This window comes from Mytilus trossulus, chromosome 3, assembly GCF_036588685.1.
Source record: "Mytilus trossulus isolate FHL-02 chromosome 3, PNRI_Mtr1.1.1.hap1, whole genome shotgun sequence".
In the NCBI taxonomy this organism is placed as follows: Eukaryota; Metazoa; Mollusca; class Bivalvia; order Mytilida; family Mytilidae; genus Mytilus; species Mytilus trossulus.
In genome coordinates this window covers 28,571,153-28,597,255 of record NC_086375.1, presented here as the reverse complement: position 1 = coordinate 28,597,255, position 26,103 = coordinate 28,571,153, and the positions used below count along the sequence as shown (strand labels likewise).

Sequence of the window (26,103 nt, the reverse complement as noted above, 5' to 3'; positions counted from 1 at the left end):
TATCCATTTCATTATTCAAAATTGGCTTTCTTAATTTTCACGCGTATTTCGATATTTAAGTCCTTCGTTACTCCTCTAATTTGCGTTGAGGAACATGTTGACCATATACATTTTGTTCCTCTCGTAATAAGCTTTCAAATGAGGTATAAGGTTTATCTATAATAAGGGACTAAAGGGTCGCAGCATTCCATTTCATTATTCAAAATATCCATTTCATTATTCAAAATTGGCTATTTCTTAATTTTCACGCGTATTTCGATATCTAAGTCCTTCGTTTCTCCTCTAATATTCGTTGCGTAACATGTTGACCATATACATTTTGTTCCTCTTGTAATAAGCTTCCGAATGAGGTATAAGGTTTATCTATAATTAGGGGCTAAAGGGTCGCAGCAGTCCATTCTATTATTCAAAATATCCATTTCATTATTCAAAATTGGCTATTTCTTCATTTTTACGCGTATTTCGATATTTAAGTCCTTCGTACCTCTTCTATTATGCGTTGCTGAACTTGCTGACTATAAACATTTTGTTCCTCTTGTAATAAGCTTTCGAATGACGTATAAGGTTTATCTATAATTAGGGGCTAAAAGGTCGCAGCATTCCATTTCATTATTCAAAATATCCATTTCATTATTCAAAATTGGCTATTTCTTAATTTTCACGCGTATTTCGATATCTAAGTCCTTCGTTTCTCCTCTAATATGCGTTGCGGAACATGTTGACCATATACATTTTGTTCCTTTCGTAATAAGCTTTCGAATGAGGTGTAAGGTTTATCTATAATTAGGGGCTAAAGGGTCGCAGCATTCCATTCCATTATTCAAAATATCCATTTCATTATTCAAAATTGGCTATTTCATAATTTTTACGCGTATTTCGATATTTAAGTCCTTCGTTTCTCCTCTAATTTGCGTTGCGGAACATGTTGACCATATACATTTTGTTCCTCTCGTAATAAGCTTTCGAATGAGGCATAAGGTTTATCTATAATAAGGGGCTAAAGGGTCGCAGCAGTCCATTCCATTATTCAAAATTGGCTATTTCTTAATTTTCACGCGTATTTCGATATTTAAGTCCTTCGTTTCTCCTCTAATATGCGTTGCGGAACATGTTAAACATAAACATTTTGTTCCTCTTATAATAAGCTTTCGAATGACGTATAAGGTTTATCTATAATTAGGGGCTAAAAGGTCGCAGCAGTCCATTCCATTATTCAAAATATCCATTTCATTATTCAAAATTGGCTATTTCTTAATTTTCACGCGTATTTCGATATTTAAGTCCTTCGTTACTCCTCTAATAGGCGTTGCGGAACATGTTGACCATATACATTTTGTTCCTCTCGTATAAGCTTTCGAATGAGGTATAAGGTTTATCTATAATTAGGGGATAAAGGGTCGCAGCATTCCATTCCATTATTCAAAATATCCATTTCATTATTCAAAATTGGCTATTTCTTAATTTTCACGCGTATTTCGATATTTAAGTCCTTCGTTACTCCTCTAATATATGTTACGGAACATGTTGACCATATACATTTTGTTCCTCTCGTAATGAGCTTCCGAATGAGGTATAAGGTTTATCTATAATTAGGGGCTAAAGGGTCGCAGCAGTCCATTTCATTATTCAAAATTGGCTATTTCTTAATTTTCACGCATATTTCGATATTTAAGTCCTTCGTTACTCCTCTAATATGCGTTGCGGAACATGTTGACCATATACATTTTGTTCCTCTCGTAATAAGCTTTCGAATGAGGTATAAGGTTTATCTATAATTAGGGGCTAAAGGTTCGCAGCAGTCCATTCCATTATTCAAAATATCCATTTCATTATTCAAAATTGGCTATTTCTTAATTTTCACGCATATTTCGGCATTTAGATCCGTAACCCTCTAATGGTCATTGCGGCACAATCGACTTGTTTTGTCTATATTTTTTGTCAAAGGATGGAGAATAGCAAAGGTCCAGTGAAAACTAAAAAAAGAAAGACCACGTAGAGTATTTCAATTTTGAAAAAATATGTTTTGGTATTCAGGTCGTCCATACATTGAACCAAGGAATTCCTGTGAAAAATAGTTAGGAAAACCCCCACTAGTTTATCCTCCGAAACTAGGAACTAGATAAATATATAAAATAAAATTTAAAGAGTGTTTTTATCTGTTTTTTCTTATATTAATTTGAATATTTGTTAGATAACACCAAAAAGACGAATTTAGAAATACGGGATATAGCTATAGTGTCACAGCCATTTTTTAAAATTTTTATTTCAGTATTCACGGCTTCAAGTTGAATAATGAATATAAACTATTTCATTATTCATTATTCATTTTTTAAACATTGAATAGTGAATAGTGAACTATTTCATTATTCTTTATTGAATTTTGAATAATGAACTATGAATAATGGACGTACTTCAGCGCGGTATCGTATTTTGAAATAGTTATCATTTTTTTTGTTAGAATAGAAATGAGGTTTAGTGAGGTTAGCATGGTAAGTGTCCAATCTAGTTTTAAGATTTTGTTGGTCTTTGGTTTTATCATGTTTATTAGAAAAATTGACGGGTGGAGGTTTTTTTTTCATGCACGGTCTGTTTTTGCTATTGTTGAAGAATTCATTGGGACTTACTAGAAATTATAAGTATCTTTGAATGTTATTTATTTACAGGTATAAAATGTGTTAAGCATTGTGATAGTTTCTGATGCGTGTCTAGACTTTTTCATAAATATAACGATTTTAAGTTGTTTCCGTGCAGATTAAGATGACTTTTTTTTAAAGTCGGTTATCTGTGTAAAGATTTTGAATATTTTTGACAATTTTAAGAATAGGTAGTCTCGTTTGTATAAAGTGTTATACTTGTCCGTCTGTCTTTCCATCCGTCCGTCTGTCTTTCCATCCGTCCGTCTGTCTTTCCGTCGGTCCGTCTGTCTGTCCGTTTGTCGTTCTTCCGTCCGTATGTTCTTCCGCCCGTCCGTCCATCCGTCCATCCAACTTCGTTTCCGCGCTTAAACTTAAGTTTGACTCATGCAAAATTTCTTAAAACTCATACAAAAAACTGCAGACTAAAACCTACAGACATAGTACGAATTTGGGCAGTGAGTCACTTACAGTTTTAGAGTAATGGCCCTTTTATTACTTTGAACATTGCAATTTATTTGTTTCCGCACTCGTTCTTATGCTTTTCACATTCAAATTTTATGAAACTCATACACAATACTAAAAACCAAAATTTGAAGATCGAGTTCGAATTTGGCATTGCATCTCATAAAGTTCTTTTATATCATGGAAAAAATGCAAATATTTTCGTTCCCGCACTGTTACTTAAATTTTCCATATCCAAATTTTATGAAACTCATACTCTAGCAGACAGCGAATTTGGGTTGGAAGTCTTAATCGTTCTAGAGTCGTGCCTCTTTTTAAATTGGAAAATTGCAAAGATTGAACGGGGACATTCATGTCCTCAGACACATTCTCCTTTTATTTGTATATGTATTTACTGTCCACCAATTTATTTGCATTCAATGTTTAGATAGGAATAAGGTCCGTTTGAATTTGCATAGTTACTCAATTTCAAAAGTGTTAATCTTTGCTGTATATCAATCATCGATTCCTTTGGTATATTTCCTGAACTTCTCTGATCGAGGTGGATATATACATATACGGATAATTGACACGTCCTAGTAAGGGTTACAGCCAGAAGAAAAATAAAATCTAGGTTGATACGTAAGGAATTTATTCGCATATCAACATTTAAAACTAAATGTAAACAAAAGTTCTATAGCTTGCTTTTTCAATCGTTTGGTATATTATGAAAGTCATGATAACATTATATTGTGATTGTGTGTTTATTTCATTTTTTTTTGTATTATTATTATTTACAATAACGTTTTCTTGTGAATAAACAAACAAACAAAATCAGCAGCAATTTAAGGCCAACAAAAAGAACTTTGAGTCAGGAATATATTCTTCTGTAAAATGTTAGAGATTGGCTTTCTAATTTTGATAAAAAAAAAAAACCCACTGTATTCTATTTCATTCTCGTCTTCGCCTTGGGCTTAAATCTTCATAAAACATGACCAAGTATTGTCTAACCTATAAATGTAAATGCCGCCTATAGGCATTTTGTAAAACATATTCAGGACGAAAAAAATATTGTTGATTTGATGATGTTCTCACATTAATTTTAAATTTGGTGACTATAGTGAACGCATCTCCCATCGTTTTTTTTTATAAAGGATACAACAAATACAGTTAGGTCTGCCTCATTTCTTGACTAGAATCTAGAAAGTGACATTAACTAAGGAGGTTTGAGACACGAAAAGCATTAATATAAACACAACATTACACTCATGAAAGAAGGCATTTTGCTTTGGTCGTATTTAATAGTGCAAATATGTTTGAATACGGAATGAACTTTCGTAAAACATGATTACTTCTTAATTGACAATAAAATATTTCAAACTTTTGTTAATTATTTCCATGCTCAAAACGTCTGAAATCGAAACATATTCAAATCTTCAATTCATATTGCCTAACTTTAATCATTTAATGATTCAAACAATACCGACAAATATGCCTGTTGTTCGATATCAAATGAAAGAACCATAAATATAACTCATTATACAGATTTTAAAGATTAGTAAAATCAGTCTTCAATTTTGCGAAACTGCTCGGATTTTCATTTTTAAACAATATTCGCAAGATTAGCTATATATATATATATATATATATAGACTTATCTGAATTTTTTTCAGCAATTATAAAAATATAAAGATGGTGTATGATTGCCAATGAGACAACTCTCCACAAGGGACCAAATTACACAGAAATTAACAACTATAGGCCACCATACGGCCTTTAGAAATCAGTAAAACCCATACCACATAGTCAACTATCAAAGGCTCCGAAAGTAAGCCTTATTCTTCATGTGTGACTTTGTAAAAGTATTTGTTGAAAAAAGAAGCAATAGAAAATTTAAATATAACATGCGGCTGTGTAAGTTATAAAATATAATTATTGTATTTTATACAAATACAACATGTGTTACGTATTCGAAACAAGGAGATGCAATATTGGGAAACAATTGCATTATAGTGGTTTACAATAAATAATGATAATTACAGATACATGAAACGGTACTAGAGATGTATGTTTAAATTGTTATTGACGGATGGACAAATAGTAGCATTTTAATATAGATAGCTGTACATAAACTACTAAAAACAATCAGATTAACCTGTAGCAACTCATGTTACTTCATTTAATTTACTGATAATTTTGAATAACATATTAAAAATATATACAAAAATGCTATTTTTTCAAATTTTGATACAATCAAATAGCTTTGAAGTATAATTATTGTCAGAACTTTGTATTACTAGTGCGTAAAAAAACACAACCTGTTTCACCAATTCTTTTAAAATCTTTTTGAAGTTGACAGGACAATATAATATTGACTTAGATTGACAGATACGTACCCGAATTCGTCAATATATCTGGTCAGTGTACGTGTGCACACGTGGGTTTATTAAGGGTATATAAGCAACTTTGCATCATATGACACTCAAACAGCACAAGCCATGTGGACGCCACCAGGAGTTTTCCTTTTGTTGCTTGTGACAGTCCTACAGGCAGTTGGTGAGATACTTGTTTTAACGTTTTACGTGAAAATATCTGTAGTACAATACGTAGCCCTTTTCACAAAAAATCTAAAGTGTAAAATTAATGTTACGATAAAAATATTTAGTTGAATTGTAAAGGAATATTTAAGACTTGCGATAACTTTTACACTTAAGATTCTTTCTGAAAATGGCTACTGGTGTTTTAAACATTTGAAATGTTGTTAGAGTTACTTCCCTTTAAAAAATAAATATTTTTGAACATTTATTCATTTACAATAAAATATTGAAATATTGCATGAATTGATAATTGTATGCTGACTTCTTATCGTCATTTTCTTTACTCCTCAATTTGATTGTTTTCTCGTTGTTTCTGATAGAAAAGGGGGTTGGCGTTCTTAGTCAAAAGTTTTGATATAGAGTCTAGCAGAATATATTTCATACATATTTAGATCGGAAACAGTTTACTGTGTAACACATATGCAGATTTTTAAGACAGCTCCTCAAATTTATAATTCAATAGTTATTTCAAAGTTCCAATTCTAATATCACCTATGTATTATATATTGTTTTTATTTTCACACTTTTCGATTTATTGCAAGTCGTCTACAAAAAAAATCAAACAAACAAAAACCACTATTATTATCAAATTTATATATTTATTATTATTTTATTAAATTCAATATTTAGGACGTTGCGATAAATATAGATTATAATATTGGTACCAGTCGGTTATTGGATTTATCCAAGGATTTGTATAGTTCTAACTATACAAATCCTTGATTTATCCAATTAAATAGCTATGGATTTTTCTTTAATCGATTGAGTGTTGTAATTCTACAAAGAATTATTTGTCTCTCCTAAGTAATATATTTGTATCTGCGTTGGCCACTCTTTTCAATGAAACAACAAGTTGTGCCAAAGTTGCAAAAGACAAAAATAGTTGTTTAAAAAACCTTAAATTTTTGCGCCTGTTCCAAGTCAGGAGCATCTGGCCTTTGTTAGTCTTGTATGTTTTTTTTTAATTTTAGTTTATTTATATGTTTTGGAGTATGGTGTGGCGTCAATTTTCATTGAACAAGTACACATTTTATTTAGGGACCAGCTGAAGACCGGCTCCGGGTGCGGGATTCTCTCGCTGTGTTGAAGACCCATTGGTGGCCTTCGGTTGTTTTCTGCTATTTTGCCGGGTTGTTTTCTCTTGTACACATTTCATTTACATTCTTAATTTTACGGCGAGGGACGTTTGCACTTTTATTTTTGGACACTTGCGCTTCAAATCATAGGACATTTGCGCCTTTAAAAAAGGACATTTGCGCTTTTTACATAAGACATTAATATTTTGCGCTTTTGTAATATTTGGTTTTTATTACTATCCTATTTCATCTGGGCTTGGGACTGGCAGGTTTGATCTGGCAGAGTTTAAAGTTTAAAAACCATCGCATAGCACATTTCATAGCTGAATGGTGAAAAGCTTATATACAGCTAACACTAGAAAAAGAAAACATTCTGTTTTGCTTGATATCCGAAGCCCAAGTACTGAAAAATAATAGCTCTTGTTATCTGTTCTTACTGGTATTTCGCGTATATTTCAAATAAATAATCAGGTTTCTCATATATGGGGTGCATGTTCATCAATATAACAAATGTTAATGTAATTCACCGACCGTTGCTAAAAGATAGCAGAATTAGTGAGTAGAACTGTTCATTGAAGTTGACATGGAAGGATTCTGCACCATTTGTCCTAATAATAACAAATTTTAGTTATTCATATACGTACTATTACAGGTGGACGACTTTAAAGAGGTAAAAAGCGCAAATGTCCGGTCAATCTAATACAGGCAAATCAAAATTTAAAGCGCAAATGTCCATAGTTTTTGAAGCGCAAATGGTCCTATTGTTTTACAGGTAAAAAGGCACAAACGTCCTGTACCCTATAAGTAATTTGTTTGATTTCTACATTGTATTAATCGTTAAATTACAAGAATGATGTTTCATGCCAGCACAGAATCGCTATATATATACAACTTGTGATAAACTCAGGGATTACTCATTGCATGCAAGCAGTGGCGTTCTAATATTGGAAGCAAATGGAACATTTTCATTTTTAAATGTGCTCCGATAATGGACATGCAATGTTTTTTTTAATGGCCATTATCTAAGAATTTAGACAAGCAATTAAACACGATTTTTAGTTTGGTTTGAAACATAAAGAAAAACGGAATATTGTTACACTATTCACTATTAGCTGTAAGTTTGGTTAATTTTAACAAAATAAGCCCATATACCAAGATTATGTATAATTATTAACTTGCAAGTCAACCTCATTTGAATCCATATTCAAGCGACCTTAAATCTCACCTTTGTTGAAGATGGGTTATCCGTGTGACCAGCATGAACTGTGAATAAAACAAACGTCAGAAAAAAGGGAAACTAGCGACAGGAAGGATTGATTCTATTTCCATCCGCAAATTAAAAGAGATCAGTTATATACAAGTTTATAGTACATACTTTTCATTTAAATCATGGCCCGTATTCATAAGTTATCAAAGGTACCAGGATTATAATTTAGTACGCCAGACGCGCGTTTCGTTTACATAAGACTCATCAGTGAAGCCAAACAGGTAAAAAGTTGAAGAGCATTGAGGATCCAAAATTCCAATTACGGCTAAGGTAATCCATGCCTGGGATAAGAACATCCTTAGTTTTCGAAGAATACAAAGTTTTGTTAACAGATAATTTATATAAATGACCACATTATTGATATTCATGTCAACACCGAAGTGTTGACTACTGGGCTGGTGATACTCTCGGGGACAAAACGTCCACCAGCAGTGGCATCGACCCAGTGGTGTAAAAGTTATCAAAGGTACCAGGATTATAATTTAGTACGCCAGACGCGCGTTTCGTCATAAAACATCTTAACTTAAGTGTTCCTTAAACTTAGATATCATTACGAATTGAAAAAAAAGAATTCCCTGAGTTAAATAAAATTCTTTATTCGTATGCATACCCTTACTTCAGTCTTAACTTAACTAAGAAATACTTAAACCTTTCTCTAATTATCGTAATGCGTTTGATATATATAAGCTCATCACATGTATTCATACGTGTAAAAGCTTGTTGTGATTATTTACATTGATTGATCAATACATGCTTTTATTTAAAAGAGTTGGGTTGAATTAATATTGGTATGTAAAAAAATTCAATAGTACGTAACATATTACAATGTTGAAACAGATGAAAAATTGGCGCATATGAGAAAAGGTTGACGTTTTTGTGGATGAGCATGGGAAGAAGAAAACAATATGTGTAATCTAAAACTTTCCCCTACTCAATCTTTAATTCATATTTCATGGATGTAATATTAGCTGGAGACAACAAGATGTTTTTAACATTAACAAAACATGAGAAAGGTTTCAATGGCGTAGCACCATTGTAGCATTGTAAGCATGTGCTTACAAATAATTTGATAATTTTTTTTATAATAAGAATTCTACTTTAATCGTTCAGCTTCTTGAGAACTGTTGTTTCCCATTCAAGACGAACAATACGAACAGCGATATTATTTTATGTGATAAATGTGGTAAACTTTTCAACGACCCGTGTAGTAACGCAATTCCGTCGTGTATCAGACATTCGGGATGAATTCTTGTGCGAGTTACTATGTTATAAACCCAATCAATTTTAGTGCTTTTCTTGGTTCCTTAGCTCATGATGATTTCTGTTATCTTTTACTGTCATGCAAAACCAAATTTGAACTAGACTGCTATGTATTGGCTTCCGAAGCTACACAAAACCCCTTACAAATATAGATTTATTTCGTCTTCAAGCCATTGTTCAACTACTAAATTGTATATTATTCTTACCAGCACACTTGGTACAATTAAAAACCTTATAATAAATTGTTCAAATAAGGCCTTCGAAAATAGTGGAATAAATTACTTTTGGAGTGTCAAGAACTCGTTGGAAGTACTTGATAAATTGCATGCTTATATTGGTGATTTTGAATCTGTTCAAAGTTTTGATTTTTCTACCCTGTATACCACATTGCCTCACATTCTCATTAAGAAAAATTCACACACCTAATTAAATGGGCATTCAAAAAATCAGAATGTGAATATATATGTTCAAACTCTTTTAGGTAATTTTTTAGTAGCAATAAACAAAAAAACTATGTTAATTGGACATGCTTTGATACTATAGATGCCCTGGAATTTTTACTAGATAACATTTTTGTTCGCTTTGGGGATTCCGTATATCGTCAGATTATCGGAATTCCAATGGGGACTAACTGTGCACCACTTATTGCGGACCTCTTTTTGTATTGTTACGAGTTACAATTTATGACAAAAATAAGCAAAGACCCATCAAAACAACATCTGATAAACAAATTTAATAATACTTTTAGATATTTGGATGATATTTTGGCTCTCAATAATGACGACTTCAGTATGTATATTAATGAAATTTATCCTGGTGAACTTACTTTAAATAAAGCTAATACTAACAATGACCACTGCCCTTTCCTCGATCTTGATATCTATATCACTAACGGAAAGCTGAATACTAAAATTTATGATAAAAGGGATGATTTTTCATTTCCTATCGTTAATTATCCGTTTTTAGATGGTGACGTTCCCTTGTCACCATCTTACGGTGTTTATATATCTCAACTTGTACGATTCGCTCGTGTATGTAACAATGTTTTAGATTTTAACGAGAGAAATTTATGTATTACTGAAAAAATTATTACACCAGGGTTTTCGATATCACAAACTAGTCAAAACATTTACTAAATTTTATCATCGGTATAAAGACATCATTCGTAAATATAGCTCAACATGCAGACTTTTCATACGTTCAGGTATTTCACATCCAATTTTTTATGGAAATATTCTTTATAAAGCACAAAGGTGTCAGTATTCACCTCATAAACTTACAAAACCTTTGAATAGACTTATTAAGAAGGGATATAATTACGATACTGTTGTCAAGTCATTAAAGATTGCATAATTTGGCGTTAATATTGAGTCACTGATAAGGTCTTTGCGTCGGAACTAAACACATTAATTCTAAAAACAGTTGTTGGCATGACACGGGTTATGTTCTTCTCATATATGTTATGATGGTATGATACTAAACCCCTTACGGGAAGGATTGTGCCTGATGTTCATATGATGAAATCATAATCTTTCAGTCAGTTTAATTGAAGTCTGGAGCTGTCATGTCAGTTAACTGCTAGTAGTCTGTTGTTATTTATGTATTATTGTCATTTTGTTTATTTTCTTTGGTTACATCTTCTGACATCAGACTCGGACTTCTCTTGAACTGAATTTTAATGTGCGTATTGTTATGCTTTTACTTTTCTACACTGGTTAGAGGTATAGGGGGAGGGTTGAGATCTCACAAACATGTTTAACCCCGCCGCATTTTTGCGCCTGTCCCAAGTCAGGAGCCTCTGGCCTTTGTTAGTCTTGTATTATTTAAATTTTAGTTTCTTGTGTACAATTTGGAAATTAGTATGGCGTTCATTATCACTGAACTAGTATATATTTGTTTAGGGGCCAGCTGAAGGACGATTCCGGGTGCGGGAATTTCTCGCTACATTGAAGACCTGTTGGTGACCTTCTGCTGTTGTGTTTTTTTTATTTTGGTCGGGTTGTTGTCTCTTTGACACATTCCCCATTTCCATTCTCAATTTTATGTAAACAGAAAAAAAACGTTTCCAATATGTATGCGTCACATACGTTTTCAAATTTGCAAAACATGTTCTCATTCCCAATTAACAATTTGAAATACGTTTAAAGTTATTTTTTTGTGTCAATCTGTTCAAACTTTATATATTGTGTTATTCATTAAATATTGTATTTGTATCACTATCTCCCCTAAGGGAGGCTAATAAATATATATATAAGGAAATATGAAAAATAATTTAATACGGTTTAGGTATCATAAATACGTTATATAAACTTCGAATGCCATGGGGTAGAAGTGGCGGATCCAGATATTTTCATAAGGGATGGGGGCAACTGACTGCCATAAGAGGGGGCCAATCAAGTGATTTCCTAAACCACCAATCAAATTGTTTCACCAAAATGGAAGTCCATTCCCCCCTGAAATCCGCCTCTTGATAGGTCTTAAAACTTATCGATTTTCCCTGTGAGTGAAACAAATTTAGGGGAAATGTGTACTACATCTTTATCATAAAACTAAATAATTGAAAATTCAAATGTTGCCCTCCCCCCTCACACACACACAGAAAACATGCCCGAAGTTCCTCATCTCTTCCTTCATGCTGTTTACTAACGGTTACAATTGACACCACGCGATGTTTTATAACAATTCAACGTTCAAATTTATTTGTGTACACATGCACGTAAAGAGGAAACAAAAGAAAATAGCCGGAATTCCATGCGTGTAAAAATGAGTACTTTTCGGTATACACAACAACGAGTTTAAGAAATAAGGATAGAATGAAGTATATAACTATCCTCTGTTATCTCTTGATTTGTTGATTATACATGATTGGAATAAAATTAACGATGATCGTTAATATTTACCAATAAACAAACGAATTATTAGTTAAGTTTATTTATTCCATTCTCAATTTTATTCTGATATAACTATTGATCAATTGAATTGTAGCTAATATAATTTTATTAATGTTCTGCAAAAACGCATACTTTTGACTGATTTTTAACTATTTTTGAAAATGTAAGGTAGTTCTATAGGAACCTTAGACTGAAGTGTAATCTTAGGCGTTTTCTTAGTTGAAGGGGTTTTATGCATACCACTTAAGTTTTGTGGGCGTGACATAAAACAACTAAAATTTTACTACGGAAATACATAGTCGAAGATTTTTTATGCATACCACTAATATAAAAAGGGCGGAGTTTCCTTAACTTAGTTAACTAAGGAAAATCTTAACTTTAGAAGCTTTATGCATACGGGCCCATGTCTTTTTATTCATGATTTCTACAGTTAAAACGTTGTTGCATAACTATTTCTATTCTATGTTAACCAGTTTGTTTTTATTTATGATTATAACGGGGTCACCTGCCCATCGACAGAGTTCGTTGGTCATGTCAATAGTTTATCAGATGGCGTCTCGTAAGGAATATAACAAAATTTGAATTCCAGACATGCGTATTGGTTTTTGTGGAACTCTCTGTAGTCCTGAATTACGTTTTATTTCATATCGGTTTAGAATAAGCTTCTATTATTGCATAAAAAGGGGCCACATGACATTCATTATTCTTCAGTAATAAATTAAATCGGTCATTAACAGAACAAAACGGACCAGATAACCGGTCGTTAATACACTTTAAAATGATAATGACCGGTGGGGATTGGTTTCCGTCTGATAATGACCGTGGGGGCTTGATAGCTCTGTTAATGACCGATGGGGCGTGATTTTTCTGTTTAGAAGAGAGATGTCCCTTTAATAAAACATTTTCCTGTTTTCAATATTATATTTAAAATGTTGAATTGTTTATTACATGTTTTCGTTAATTATAAAATTATAGAAAACTTGATTAAGTATTTATATACTGAGAATTGCACTAAAATGAATGGCAGTATTACTACGACTGATATTCGCCTTTTGTCATAAAAATAATACAACTAATCGAGTTTCCTTTATGCATTTTGAAATTATGCGAATTTCCAAAACAAGGTTTCTCAATGAAATAAACATAATAGTTCTTAAAAACTGGTCATTATCGTGATACATGGACTACCCGTAGGACAGTGGTAATGACTACGACAGCGATAATGACCTCGCCTTCGGCTCAGTCATTATCACTATCTTAGTCAATACCACTGTCCTGTGGGCAGTCCATATATCACGAAAATGACAGGTTTTTCAAGAACTATTATATAATTAGTATAGAGTGTATTAGATTTGAATAAACTCGGCATGCGTACATTTGGTAGCTAATGCATCTTTAACTGTATTGTAATAGTTCCATCATCTATGTGTATATTCTTATTTCTAGCGGGCAAAAAAGAAGTAATTTGCGAAAACTCCAAAACAACATTGTCATGTCCTTCAAACCAAGTTATCAAGATTAAGCAGGCAACGTATGGTAGATCTAATAAAAAAACGTGCAAACACCCAAAGATAAAAACAACTCGTTGTTCTACGAAAAAAACTCTGGTCATCATTAGTAAGAATTGTGATTGGCGAAAATCATGCGTTGTTGATGCAAATAACGGACTGTATGGTGATCCTTGTCCTGGAACATATAAATATGTCACTGTTTCCTATTCCTGCCAAGGTATGTTTGTGATTACACATTGATGTCATGTTTATGCGTTACAAAATAGAAAATGCAAATCACTCATCAACAATAAATAGAAATAGTAAGCTTTAAATGTGGCACTAACATATCAATTAAATTATTCCGTGTATGAAATTACATAAACACCATTTGAATGCACTTAGTATATCCAACAGTAATTTACGTCATATTACAAACAATCTAATTAAAAACCGATCTCTCATCGCTCCCGTTTTCTGATATGTCGCGTGGGAGATCTAAAGAGACCGGATTTGAGGTCACATGTGAGTGACCTCGTACGTGTGTCTTTTTCGACCAATAAAAATGAGTCTTCCATGATCTTGAAAGTTAATCGTAAGGTAAAGGGATGTAACTCATTTTATGGTAATGATATAAATATTCATCAAGGTTTTTTTTTGCTCAACAGCTATAGACGGGAGTCAAAAACAGATGTCGAGCCTTTTTTTAAACATCAGTGTCAGAAAAATTCAAAAACGTTTCACAGTATCAAAAAAGTACAATACATCGCAATTGTAAATTTTTTATGAATAAATGTCATAAAGAGCTAAGTGTATAAAATGTTCATGAGTCTGTGAATCATAATACCGATGCGATGGAGTAAGATGTTGTACAAAAGTCAAGTGCATGTACTTTTATATTATCCAAGTTTTTGCATAACAGATTTGTTATTCCTTTTCCATTTGAACAGACTAAGTCATTGACAAAAAAGATGTCGATTAGATCGTTAAAATTATGGGAAAAATATAGATATTCATCAATGTCAAAAATGAAATCACAACAATTATACCTTATAATTCGAATTATTGTTCATTTTGCAGATAAAACGTGCAGGAAAAAATGTCATAAGTATGCCGAGTGTATCGGAGGAAAATGTGTCTGTAGGTCAGCATGGCACGGCGACGGAAAATCTTGTATCAGCAAAAGAGGTATGAACACTTATAGTTTACATGATTATACTTATTATTTTTTTTAAAAACTCTCGTACTATGACTGACTTTAGTCAACAGAAAAATCAGTTGTTTGAGTAGATCTTTGAATTTATGGTCAAATAAAACTGAATAGTCACAAATGTCAGTGATGAAACTATAACTATTCCAATCCCTCACAATTAAAACTATTGTCTTTTTTGTAGTGTTGTATGTCAACTGCCAGAGAAAATGTGGTGGTAAGAGAAAAGTCGCCACGTGGTTAAAAAAATGCGTCTGTAAACCAGGATACCAAGGCGACGGAATTAGATCTTGTTCAAACCGCAAATTTAAAGGTACGCACATTTAAAATATACATTAAATATATTTATCATGCTTTTATTAACATATTCATTGTGATTGATTAAAAAAGAAGTTATGCAGCCGATTCTTTAAATTCAGAGATAGAATGAAACAAAAACGTTTCTCAAGGTCAACAAGGAAATTACAACAACTTTTTGACCTCGTTATTTGTAAAACATATAAAATTAAGGCAAGACACCAAAATGCATGAATAAATGTCATAATAGAGCGAAGTGTATTAATAGAAAATGCGTGTCTGCAGCAGGATATTAAGGAGAGGAAATGAGATCTTGCATCAAAGACAACGTTATGTACTTGTATATATTTCAAGTTCATGCATAACATGTTTTGTATTCATTTTTCCCTTGGGACTTACTGAGTCGTCAACAAAACTAGATTTCGAGCTGATCGTTGAAATATTTGCTAAAAATAATCTAGATATAAATCATTCTCATAAATGAAATTACAAGAATTTCAACTTGTAACTCGAACAATTGTCCGTTTTGCATTCAAGACACCAGTACATATTGTACTCAAATACTTGAAAAAATGCCATAAGAAATCAAGGTGTATAAATAGGAAATGCGTCTGTAAAGCCAAATATCGAGGCGACGGAGTTATATCTTGTAGAAAATACAAAGGTATGAACTAAAGTATTATATAAGTTAAGTTTTACTAAGATTTCAGTAACTGTTACCCGCTGCCATCATAGGGCCTCAGTGACCTCGTTTTTTAAGCTGTTTATCTCCAGTTATCATAGTCTTCAGCTCTTACGTTTTGAGCTCAGTAGGTGTATTAATCGACTCCAAACATGTTTGAAAAATAGGCATTATCTGAATGATTCTATCTTAATTCCGATTAAAAACTTCGGTACTGACATGATTTATAACAACCATTTCTTAAATTTTCCTTTTGTTAATTTTGAAATTATAAAGAAACTACATGTAAGGTTTCAATTACCTCAGACACATTTGACCTTAGATGGATTTGGCTATTTTGTCATGTCCTTTTGGATATAAAGCTCTTCAATTGTTTTGGTTTTTATATATCCTTGGCTTTCAAATATTTGGCTTGGAGCTTTCCTGATGAAGGTAAATCCAGAAAAGCGCCTCGGACGCATGAAATGTATGACATGTTGTTTACATATTTTTTTTAAATAGTTGTCAGAGTAACCTTTATGCATTCTATTTAGCTTAGAGTTAAAAGTTAGCTTATCTTGCTTTTTTATTTATTGTTGTTTGTTTTATCCTTTTTTGTTTCCGCTTGTCTCTGGGTTTTTTTTTATGTGACATGAATAAAAGAAAATAAAATTTAATTTATCGTGTATTTTGTTATTTATTCTCTTTATATGCCTAGTGCGGTTTTGTCAATCATCACGGTCTTATGATGAACCTAAGTTGAACTGTTCATAAAGTCTCTGACTGAGTAAACATGTTGCACACTGGAAAGGGCATATTTCATACTCATCGATTGTTATATCACTATTTACGTTAATACTTGTGTAGCTGAACAAATGTGATGTTGGCATTTTGAATGTACATACATATGACCATTATATCCGTTTTTTGGTCAGAAATAGAATAGTCTGTAATTGATAATTATACTTGAAAAGTGTTCAGATAATTTAAAACTATAAATCCTAGCAAAATTCTGTAAAATTTTAAAGAAAAAAAGAAGCAAAGTAAATGAAACCAGTGACAAAAAATGGACAACAATCATCCATATTGAATTCATCAGACGTTTAAATGTAACTGTATTAATTTACGGGAGATCCGATTCCTGTGGTTGGCCCTCTTGTGATTGATCCTCTACCAGTATATATGCAACCAATGTGAGAAATGTAAATAACTAATTAAAAGCTACATAATACATAGCTTCGTTTTTTTATACGTTTTAATCATGAATATATTCTATGTAAATATGAATTTTAACAAAATTGTTCTTATCAATGAGTTAACTTACATAATAAATATCTTTATACCTTAGGCGCCGTTGTGGTTCCGGACGCGCCAGCAGTAGCCGTGGAAGCGCTAGAAGAAGCAACTGAAGAAGGTGTGTGAATTGATTTATCTGATAAGTGTTTAGCTGCTTTTAAAGAGTTATCTCCCTGTTGTGTTAGGTAACAACTTAAACAAATGGTATCAATATCAACCAGTTGTAAGAGTCGGCTTGTCCTGCTTAAATCTCATGATGGGTTTAACAGATGGGTTTAACATGAAGAACGGCCATAAAACCGCTTTATTGTTTTATTAAGAGTTTTTTTCAATAATTTTGTGTACCACTTATCCAGTCTTTTCCATTACAAACAGTTGTGTTGAGGCACATCAGTTTCCTTGTGTAAGACATCGTACCCAATATGTAATATAATTGATTATGGAACCGGGGAATGTATCAAAGAGACAACGATCCGAAAAAAGAGCCTAAACAGTCGAATGCTACCAATGGGTCTTCAAAACAGCGAGAAAATCCCGAACGCGGATTTCAGCCTTTTATGTAATATATCATAAATATCTACATTAAATTATAAAAATCATTTTTGTCGAGCCTTCGACTTTAGTCGAAAAAGCGAGACTAAGCGATCCTACTTTCCGTCGTCGTCGGTGTCGTCGTCGGCGGCGTCCACAAATATTCACTCTGTGGTTAAAGTTTTTGAAATTTTAATAACTTTCCTAAACTATACTGGATTTCTACCAAACTTGGACAGAAGCTTGTTTATGATCATAAGATAGTATCCAGAAGTAAATTTTGTAAAAATAAAATTCCATTTTTTCCGTATTTTACTTATAAATGGACTTAGTTTTTTCTGCGGGGAAACATTTCATTCACTCTGTGGTTAAAGTTTTTAGAATTTTTATAACTTTCTTAAACTATCCTTGGTTTGTACCAAACTTGGACAGAAGCTTGTTTATGATCATAAGATAGTATCCAAAGTAAATTTTGTAAAAATAAAATTCCATTTTTTCCGTATTTTACTTATAAATGGACTTAGTTTTTTTCTGCGGGGAAACATTACATTCACTCTGTGGTTAAAGTTTTTAGAATTTTAATAACTTTCTTAAACTATCCTTGGTTTGTACAAAACTTGGACAGAAGCTTGTTTATGATCATAAGATAGCATCCAGAAGTAAATTTTGTAAAAAAAAAAATCCATTTTTTCTTTATTTACTTTTAAATGGACTTAGTTTTTCTGTGGGGAAACATTACATTCACTCTGTGGTTGAAGTTTTTAGAATTTTAATAACTTTCTTAAACTATCCTTGGTTTGTACCAAACTTGGACAGAAGCTTATTTATGATCATAAGATAGCATCCAGAAGTAAATTTTGTAAAAAAAAAAATCCATTTTTTCTTTATTTACTTTTAAATGGACTTAGTTTTTCTGTGGGGAAACATTACATTCACTCTGTGGTTGAAGTTTTTAGAATTTTAATAACTTTCTTAAACTATCCTTGGTTTGTACCAAACTTGGACAGAAGCTTATTTATGATCATAAGATAGTATCCAGAAGTAAATTTTGTAAAAAGATAACTCCATTTTTTCTGTATTTTACTTTTAAATGGACTTAAATTTTCTTCCAGTTAATACTTCATACAGTCTGCAGTTAAATTTTTCAAAACATTTATTAGATTCATTAACTATCCTAGATTTTTACCAAACTTGGACAGAAGCTTCTTACAATCAAAAGATAGTATCAAGAGGAATATTTTTATTGATTTTTTTCCTAATTTTTCTTGAGCCTGTGATTTACAACAAAAGTAGGCGAGACACTGGGTTCCGTGGAACCCTTACAAATTTTTCTATGTTCATCCTAGACCTCTCTTACTCATTGTTGATTATACATATTCAATTTATCGTGATAAATAAAACCACCGATTATTCATAACGTTATCAATGCTCTTCAACTTCGTAATTTATTTGGCCTTTTTAACTTTTTTTGGATTCGAGCGTCACTGATTAGTCCTGGTATCTATGATGAGTTAAGTTACCACTGGGTCGATGCCACTGCTGGTGGAGAATTATTTCCCCGAGGCTTTTCTACTTCAGGCATAGATTACCTCAGCTGTATTTGGCAAAACGTTTAGGAATTTTGGTCCTCAATGCTCTTCAACTTCGTAATTTATTTGGCCTTCATAACTTTTTTGGATTCGAGCGTCACTGATGAGTCTTTTGTAGACGAAACGCGCGTCTGGCGTATACTAAATTTAGTCCTGGTATCTATGATGAGTTAATTTACAACCACTGGGTCGATGCCACTGCTGGTGGAGAATTATTTCCCCGAGGGTATCACAAGCCCAGTATTCAGCACTTTTTGTGTTGACACGAATTGTCATTGATATGGTTATATTTATACATTTACTGTTTACAAATTTTTGAAAATTTTGAAATATGATGGCTTTTCTACCTCAGGCATAGATTACCTGAGCTGTATTTGGCAAAGCTTTTAGGAATTTTGGTCCTCAATGCTCTTCAACTTCGTAATTTATTTGGCCTGTTTAACTTTTTTTGAATTCGAGCGTCACTGTTGAGTCTTTTGTAGACGAAACGCGCGTCTGGCGTATACTAAATTTAGTCCTGGTATCTATGATGAGTTTACTTACAACCACTAGGTCGATGCCACTGCTGGTGGATATGTATTTCCCCGTGCTGCTGACACGAATTGTCATTGATATGGTTATATTTATAATTAACTGTTTACAAATTTTTGAATTTTTTTAAATACTAAGGCTTTTCTACCTCAAGCATAGATTACCTTAGCGGTATTTGCCAAACGTTTAGGAATTTTGGTCCTCAATGCTTTTCAACTTCGTAATTTATTTGAGCTTTTTAATTTTTTTTTTGGATTCGAGCGTCACTGATGAGTCTTTTGTAGACGAAACGACGCGCGTCTGGCGTATACTAAATTTAGTCCTGGTATATATGATGAGTTAATTTACAACCACTGGGTCGATGCCACTGCTGGTGGAGAATTATTTCCCCGAGGGTATCACAAGCCCAGTATTCAGCACTTTTTGTGCTGACACGAATTGTCATTGATATGGTTATATTTATAAATTTACTGTTTACAAATTTTTGAATTTTTTGAAATACTAAGGCTTTTCTACCTCAGGCATAGATTACCTTAGCTGTATTTGGTAAAACTTTTAGGAATTTTGGTCCACAATGCTCTTCAACTTCGCAATTTATTTGGCCTTTTTAATCTTTTTTGGATTCGAGCGTCACTGATGAGTCTTTTGTAGACGAAACGCGCGTCTAGCGTATTATAAATTTAGTCCTGGTATCTTTGATGAGTTTATTTATGTAAATAATACGCAGATTTATTATTTTTAACCATGTTTTAATTAGTTTCAGACAATCAATTCAAAACCTCTCTTTAATCAACTATCTTTTTTCATTATTCATAGTTTTTTTCAAACATTTTACCTTATTTTCTATTAAGTTTGATTTGTTTTGAATTGTACATGTGTGCCAATCAATTTTCAAACAATGTTTAGTCTTCTATTGAAATACCATCTTTCGGAGGGCAAGTGCTACTGAAATAACCCTTCGTTTTCTGGAAATCTTAAGTTAGTATACTACATTGTAGGAAGCTCGTGAATCCTCAATTTGTGATGCAAAATCATAGACATGTTAGATTAGGCTTAAAGTGGCCTGTACATATTTTTCTTCAACAAAAGTTTCATTCGTTAGTTTATGTAAGGCTTTCCAAAATTACCATTTTTGTCGAGGAACAGCAACTTTTATATGTTCTTAATTGCATTGGGTAAATTGATTGTCTGAATGTACACGTGTGGGATTAAATTTATCAAAATTATCCGTTAGAATGAGTTCATTATCGTATATATTTTTTATTTCAGTCGCCCCTGTGGCTGTCGAAGCGCCAGAAGAAGCCATCGAAGAAGAAGGTGTGTATTGTATAAACCTAACAAATAGAATCGATCTCAAACCGTGGCTTGTTCACTTTGATGCTCGAAACCGAAGGCTGATGACAACTGATCATTCAAAATATCAAACACCAGCTGATAACAAAGTATAAAGTCTCTAACTGTTTTAATTTGCCACCAACTCATCAACTCTTTATGAGAGAATATAAACACAGTCAAAATATGAAGTTTTCTACATAATGTGAACATAACTTACAGTAGCGCATGTGTTAATTGTCAGTTTTGTTCGGTCACGAGCTGGATATTTTTTTCGATATTTGAATTCTTGGGTTAGTTTTTTCTTTTTACTACATTATCCACGGACTTTTAAATGGTAATACCATGGAAAATGAAAGAAACTCTATCCTTTCCTTTTGTTTGGACTTTTGATTTTGCCTTTTGGTTTTGGACTTTCCTTTTTGAATTTTCCTCGGAGTTCAGTATTTTTGTGTTTTTACCTTTTCCTATGCTTTTTACGATGTCATCGATAATGTCTTAACAAAAACCATTATGAGTGATAGCATGGGAGATCAATTGTTTGATGTTTTTAACATGTGACATTATCGAATTTTTAGTGGGAAATCACGGTATTTCCTTATAATATTATGAAGGTATAACAATGAGATATTTCCTTGTGTAGGGGGATTGCCATGCTTGTTTGACAGAAAGAACCCTTGCATTTTTGAAGACTTTCTATATGAATTGATTTTAAATAGAACACCATATTCATCCGAAAAAAAAGTAATATTCTCCGCCCTTAGCGTCACATGCTTTAAAAAGTGTAATTATGGTAAAATACTTAATATACATTTGCTTTTGGTTTTAATACATTTTTTTTTTATCTCTTTTGGAATATTGAAAAAAATAATTGGTTTCTGTTTTGATGATTATACGACTTAATTGACTTTTGAAATACTGGTTGTTTGCCTCAGTGAATATCAGCAATTATACAACATATCCACATACCTCATCAAACGAAAAAATGGTGTATAATACCTAGTGACTGAATATAGTCCTGAAAATAAACTTATGCGTTACACGCATTTAGGAATAAACGTGTTGTTCGATCACCCGTTGAATACTTTACATTAATTGGATATTTTATTGTTTTTTTCTGTAAATACTTATCAATGTCAGCTATTACAACGTTAACGACAACAAGACCCATTGTTCGAAAATTTGTCCATTTTGCAGGCACTTAACCCTGCTGGAGAAAATGTCATAAAAAGCTAAGTGTATAAAAAGAATATGCGTTTGTAAATCAGGACAAGGCGACGGAGTTATATCTTGTAGAAAAAAGAAGGGTAAAGATATAGGAAGATGTGGTGTGAGTGCCAATGAGACAACTCTCCATTAAAAGAACAATTTAAAAAAGTAAAGATGCCTTGGCTCACACCGAACTAAAAGCTATAAAGGACCTAAAATTACTAGTGTAAAACCATTCAAACTGGAAAACCAACGGTCTAATCTATATAAAAAAAACGTGAAACGAGAAACACGTTTAAATTACAAAACAAAGGACAACTACTGTACATCAGATTCTTGACTTAGGACAGGTGCATATTATTAGTTTATATTATTATGATAACGATGTTTTTATTAACTTATTAACCGTTTTTTGTGGGTTTCGTGTTGCTCAATTTTTATTTTTCTATGTTGTGAAATGTGTTTTTTAATGTTCGTCTTCTCCTCGTGTTTTCGTGTTATGCCAAATCATTTTCAGTTTGAATTTGAATATCCCTTACATATCTTGTGTCTCTCTTTTTTTCCGCATGATTAACTATAGTCGGCAGTCAAAAACAGATGTCGAGCCTATTTTTAAACATTACTTTCAGAATAAATCAAAAACGTTTCACAGTGTCAAAAAATACAGTACATCGCAATTGTAATCTTTTTATGAATAAATGTCATAAAGAACTAAATGTATAAAATGTTCATGAGTCTGGGAATCAGGATACCGGTGCGACGGAGTAAGTTGTTGAACAAAAGTCAAGTACATGTTCTTTTATAGCATCCAAGTTTTTGCATACCAGATTTGTTATTCCTTTTCCATTTGAACAGACTAAGTCATCGACAAAAGAAGATGTCGAGCAGACCGTTAAAATTATGGTAAAAATATAGATATTCATCAATATTAGAAATGAAATCACAACAATTATACCTTATAATTCGAATTATTGTTCATTTTGCAGATAAAACACCCAAGTGCAGGACAAAATGTCATAAGAAAGCCATATGTACAAGAGGCAAATGTGTCTGTAAGTCAGCATGGCGAGGCGACGGAATTAGATCTTGTACTAGCATCAGAGGTATGGACACTTAGAGTATAGATGAGTATACCTTATTTTATTTTTTAAAATCTTTAATCATGACTGACGTTAGTCAGCAGAAAAATCAGTTGTTGGAGTAGATCTTTAAATGCATGGTCAGTCAAAAAAAACTGAATAGTCACTAATGTCAGTAATGAAACTATAACTATTCCACTATCTCACAATTAAAACTATTGTCTTGTTTGTAGTTTTGACACAAAAATGCTTGAGAACATGTGATAGGAGAGTCGCCAAGTGTAAAAAAGGAAAATGCGTCTGTAAATCAGGATACCGAGGCGACGGAATAAGTTCTTGTTCAAACCGCAGAGGTACGCATATTTAAAATATACATTAAATATGTTTAGAATACTTTCATTAACTTATTCATTGTGACTGATTAAAAAAAGAAGTTATGCAGCCAATTCTTTAAATTCAAATAAAGAATTAAACAAAAACGTTTCTCAAGGTCAACAAAGAAATTACATCAACTATATGACCTCGTTATTTGTAAGACATATAAAATTAAGGCAAGACACTAATATGCATGAATAAATGTCATAAAAGAGCGTAGTGTATTAATAGAAAATGCGTGTCTGCAGCAGGATACTAAGCAGAAGAAGTAAGATCTTGTATAAAAGGCAATGTATGTACTTGTATATATTTCCAGTTCATGCATAACGTGTTTTGAAATTGCTTTACCCTTATGACTTACTGAGTCGTCAACAAAACTAGATTTCTAGTAGATCGTTGAAATATTTGGTAAAAATAAATTAGATATAAATCATTCTCATAAATGAAATTACAAGAATTATAACTTATAATTCGAACAATTGTCTCTTTTGCAGTCAAGACACCAGTACATATTGTACACAAATGCTTGAAAAGATGCCATAAGAAAGCCAAGTGTATAAATAGGAAATGCGTATGTAAAGCCAAATACCGAGGCGACGGAGTTAGATCTTGTAGAAAAGACAAAGGTATGAACTATTGTAATATATAAGTAAAATATTACTAAGCTGTCAGTAACTGTTACCCGCTACCATCATAGGGCCTCCGTGGCCTCGTTTTCAAAGATGTTTATCTCCAGTCATCATAGTCTTCGGCTCTTATGTTTTGAGCTCAAATCCCAGTATGTGTAATCAACTCCAATCATGTTTGAAAAATATGCATTATCTGATAATTCCGATTAAATACTTCGGTACTGACATGATTAACAACGACCATTTCTTAAATTTGTAAATTTTGCAATTATCAAGAAACTACATGTAAGGTTTCAACTCCCTCAGACAAAATTGATTTTAGATGGATATGGCTTTTTTTTCGGATACTTTTGGATATAAAGCTCTTCAATTGTTTCGGTTTTTATATATCCTTGGCTTTCAAATATTTGAATGAAGGTAAATCCAGAAAAAAACTTCGGACGCATGAAATTTATAATGTGTTGTTTACATTTTTTTTTAAATAATTGTCATAATAAGCTTTAGGCATTCTATTTATGCAAAGCTTATAGTTAAAAGTAAGCTTATCTTGCTTTTTTAATTTATTGTTGTTTTGTTTTATCCTTTTTTGTTTCCGTTTGTCTCGGTTTTTTTTATGTGACATGAATAAAAGAAAATAGAATTTAATACATTGTTTATTTTGTTATTTATTCTCTTTATATGCCTAGTGCGGTTTTTAAAACATTTTTCCTTTTTTTCTATTATGTTTAACTTCATAGAAATTATGTTAGTTCTGAATTGTTCATACATGTATGCCAATCATTTTCCACTGCATTCAAACTCAGGTGGATGGCCTCTTTGGCTATTATAACCAACAGTATTTGTATTGTCTCATTATCTGGAAAGGGAATTATGAATTTGTAACTATTACATTTGTTTTGTCCTTTATAGTTTATATTGATAGTTAAAAAATATTGATTTTAATTTTGATATTCAGATGGTGACAGCAGCAGTGAAGAACAAGAAGAAGGAAAATAGAAGAAGGAGATAGTGAAGATGGATCTCGGGAGGAAGAAGGAGATCATTAATAACTAGCGCTTATAAACATGCTGCGACTCAGTAAAACATATATATTAAAAAATAGATAGACATTTATTGTTCAATTTATTAATAAATTATGCAACCACATATAAAACATATTGGTGTAAATCATATCCTATACAATAGTAAACACACTGACTGTGCTAGTTTTTCCCCCTGATGCTTTATAGCAAAGAAGAAAAATTTGATTTCGTGCATGTAAAAATTACCAGTATCAAATTGTTATAGATACGCAATCGAGATTCAAATACATCACAAGATATTAAAAAGATGTGGAATGGTTGACAATGAGACAACTATTTATTGGTCGTCAAAATGAAGTGGATTATAAGCACTGTTGAGTTGTTGTCGTTTTAGTAAATTCAATACCATATCTGTTAAGATAATGCTATTCATATATATACAACTTCAGTTTCGACATCTTTAAACTATATCTGTATCTCGACTCAAAGAATATCTTACGACACGATTTATAACAAACTACCAAGCAAAATCATGTTATTCTAGTAAAAAGTAAAATCACAAAAAAATCCAAACTTAGAGGAAAATCAAAAAAGGAAAGTCCCTAATAAAATGGCAATTGTAAAATCAAAAGCTTAAACACATCAAACGAATGGATAACAACTGTCATAATTCTGAATTGGTTC

General features: G+C 32.2%; 2 protein-coding genes across 10 annotated transcripts in view; both read left to right on the top strand.

Annotated features, from left to right (window-relative positions):
- The window catches only part of LOC134711167 (uncharacterized), a 431,307-nt gene that overhangs the window by 238,682 nt on the left and 166,522 nt on the right, over positions 1–26,103 (top strand). The window lies entirely within an intron of this gene.
- On the top strand, positions 5,521–25,550 carry LOC134711169 (tenascin-like). Its single transcript, XM_063571628.1, has 10 exons — positions 5,521–5,633; positions 13,615–13,896; positions 14,739–14,846; positions 15,053–15,181; positions 17,175–17,240; positions 21,043–21,090; positions 23,301–23,417; positions 23,627–23,746; positions 24,263–24,394; positions 25,353–25,550. Exons 1-10 carry the CDS (start codon positions 5,576–5,578, stop codon positions 25,391–25,393), a joined length of 1,101 nt encoding a protein of 366 aa, XP_063427698.1. The 5' UTR covers positions 5,521–5,575; the 3' UTR covers positions 25,394–25,550.

Coding starts and splice junctions, on each gene's coding strand:
- LOC134711169 (XM_063571628.1), top strand. CDS start 5,576: ATGTGGACGCCACCAGGAGTTTTCCTTTTGTTGCTTGTGACAGTCCTA. Junction 14,847..15,052: donor ATCTTGTATCAGCAAAAGAG/GTATGAACACTT, acceptor TCTTTTTTGTAG/TGTTGTATGTCAACTGCCAG. Junction 23,418..23,626: donor ATCTTGTACTAGCATCAGAG/GTATGGACACTT, acceptor TCTTGTTTGTAG/TTTTGACACAAAAATGCTTG.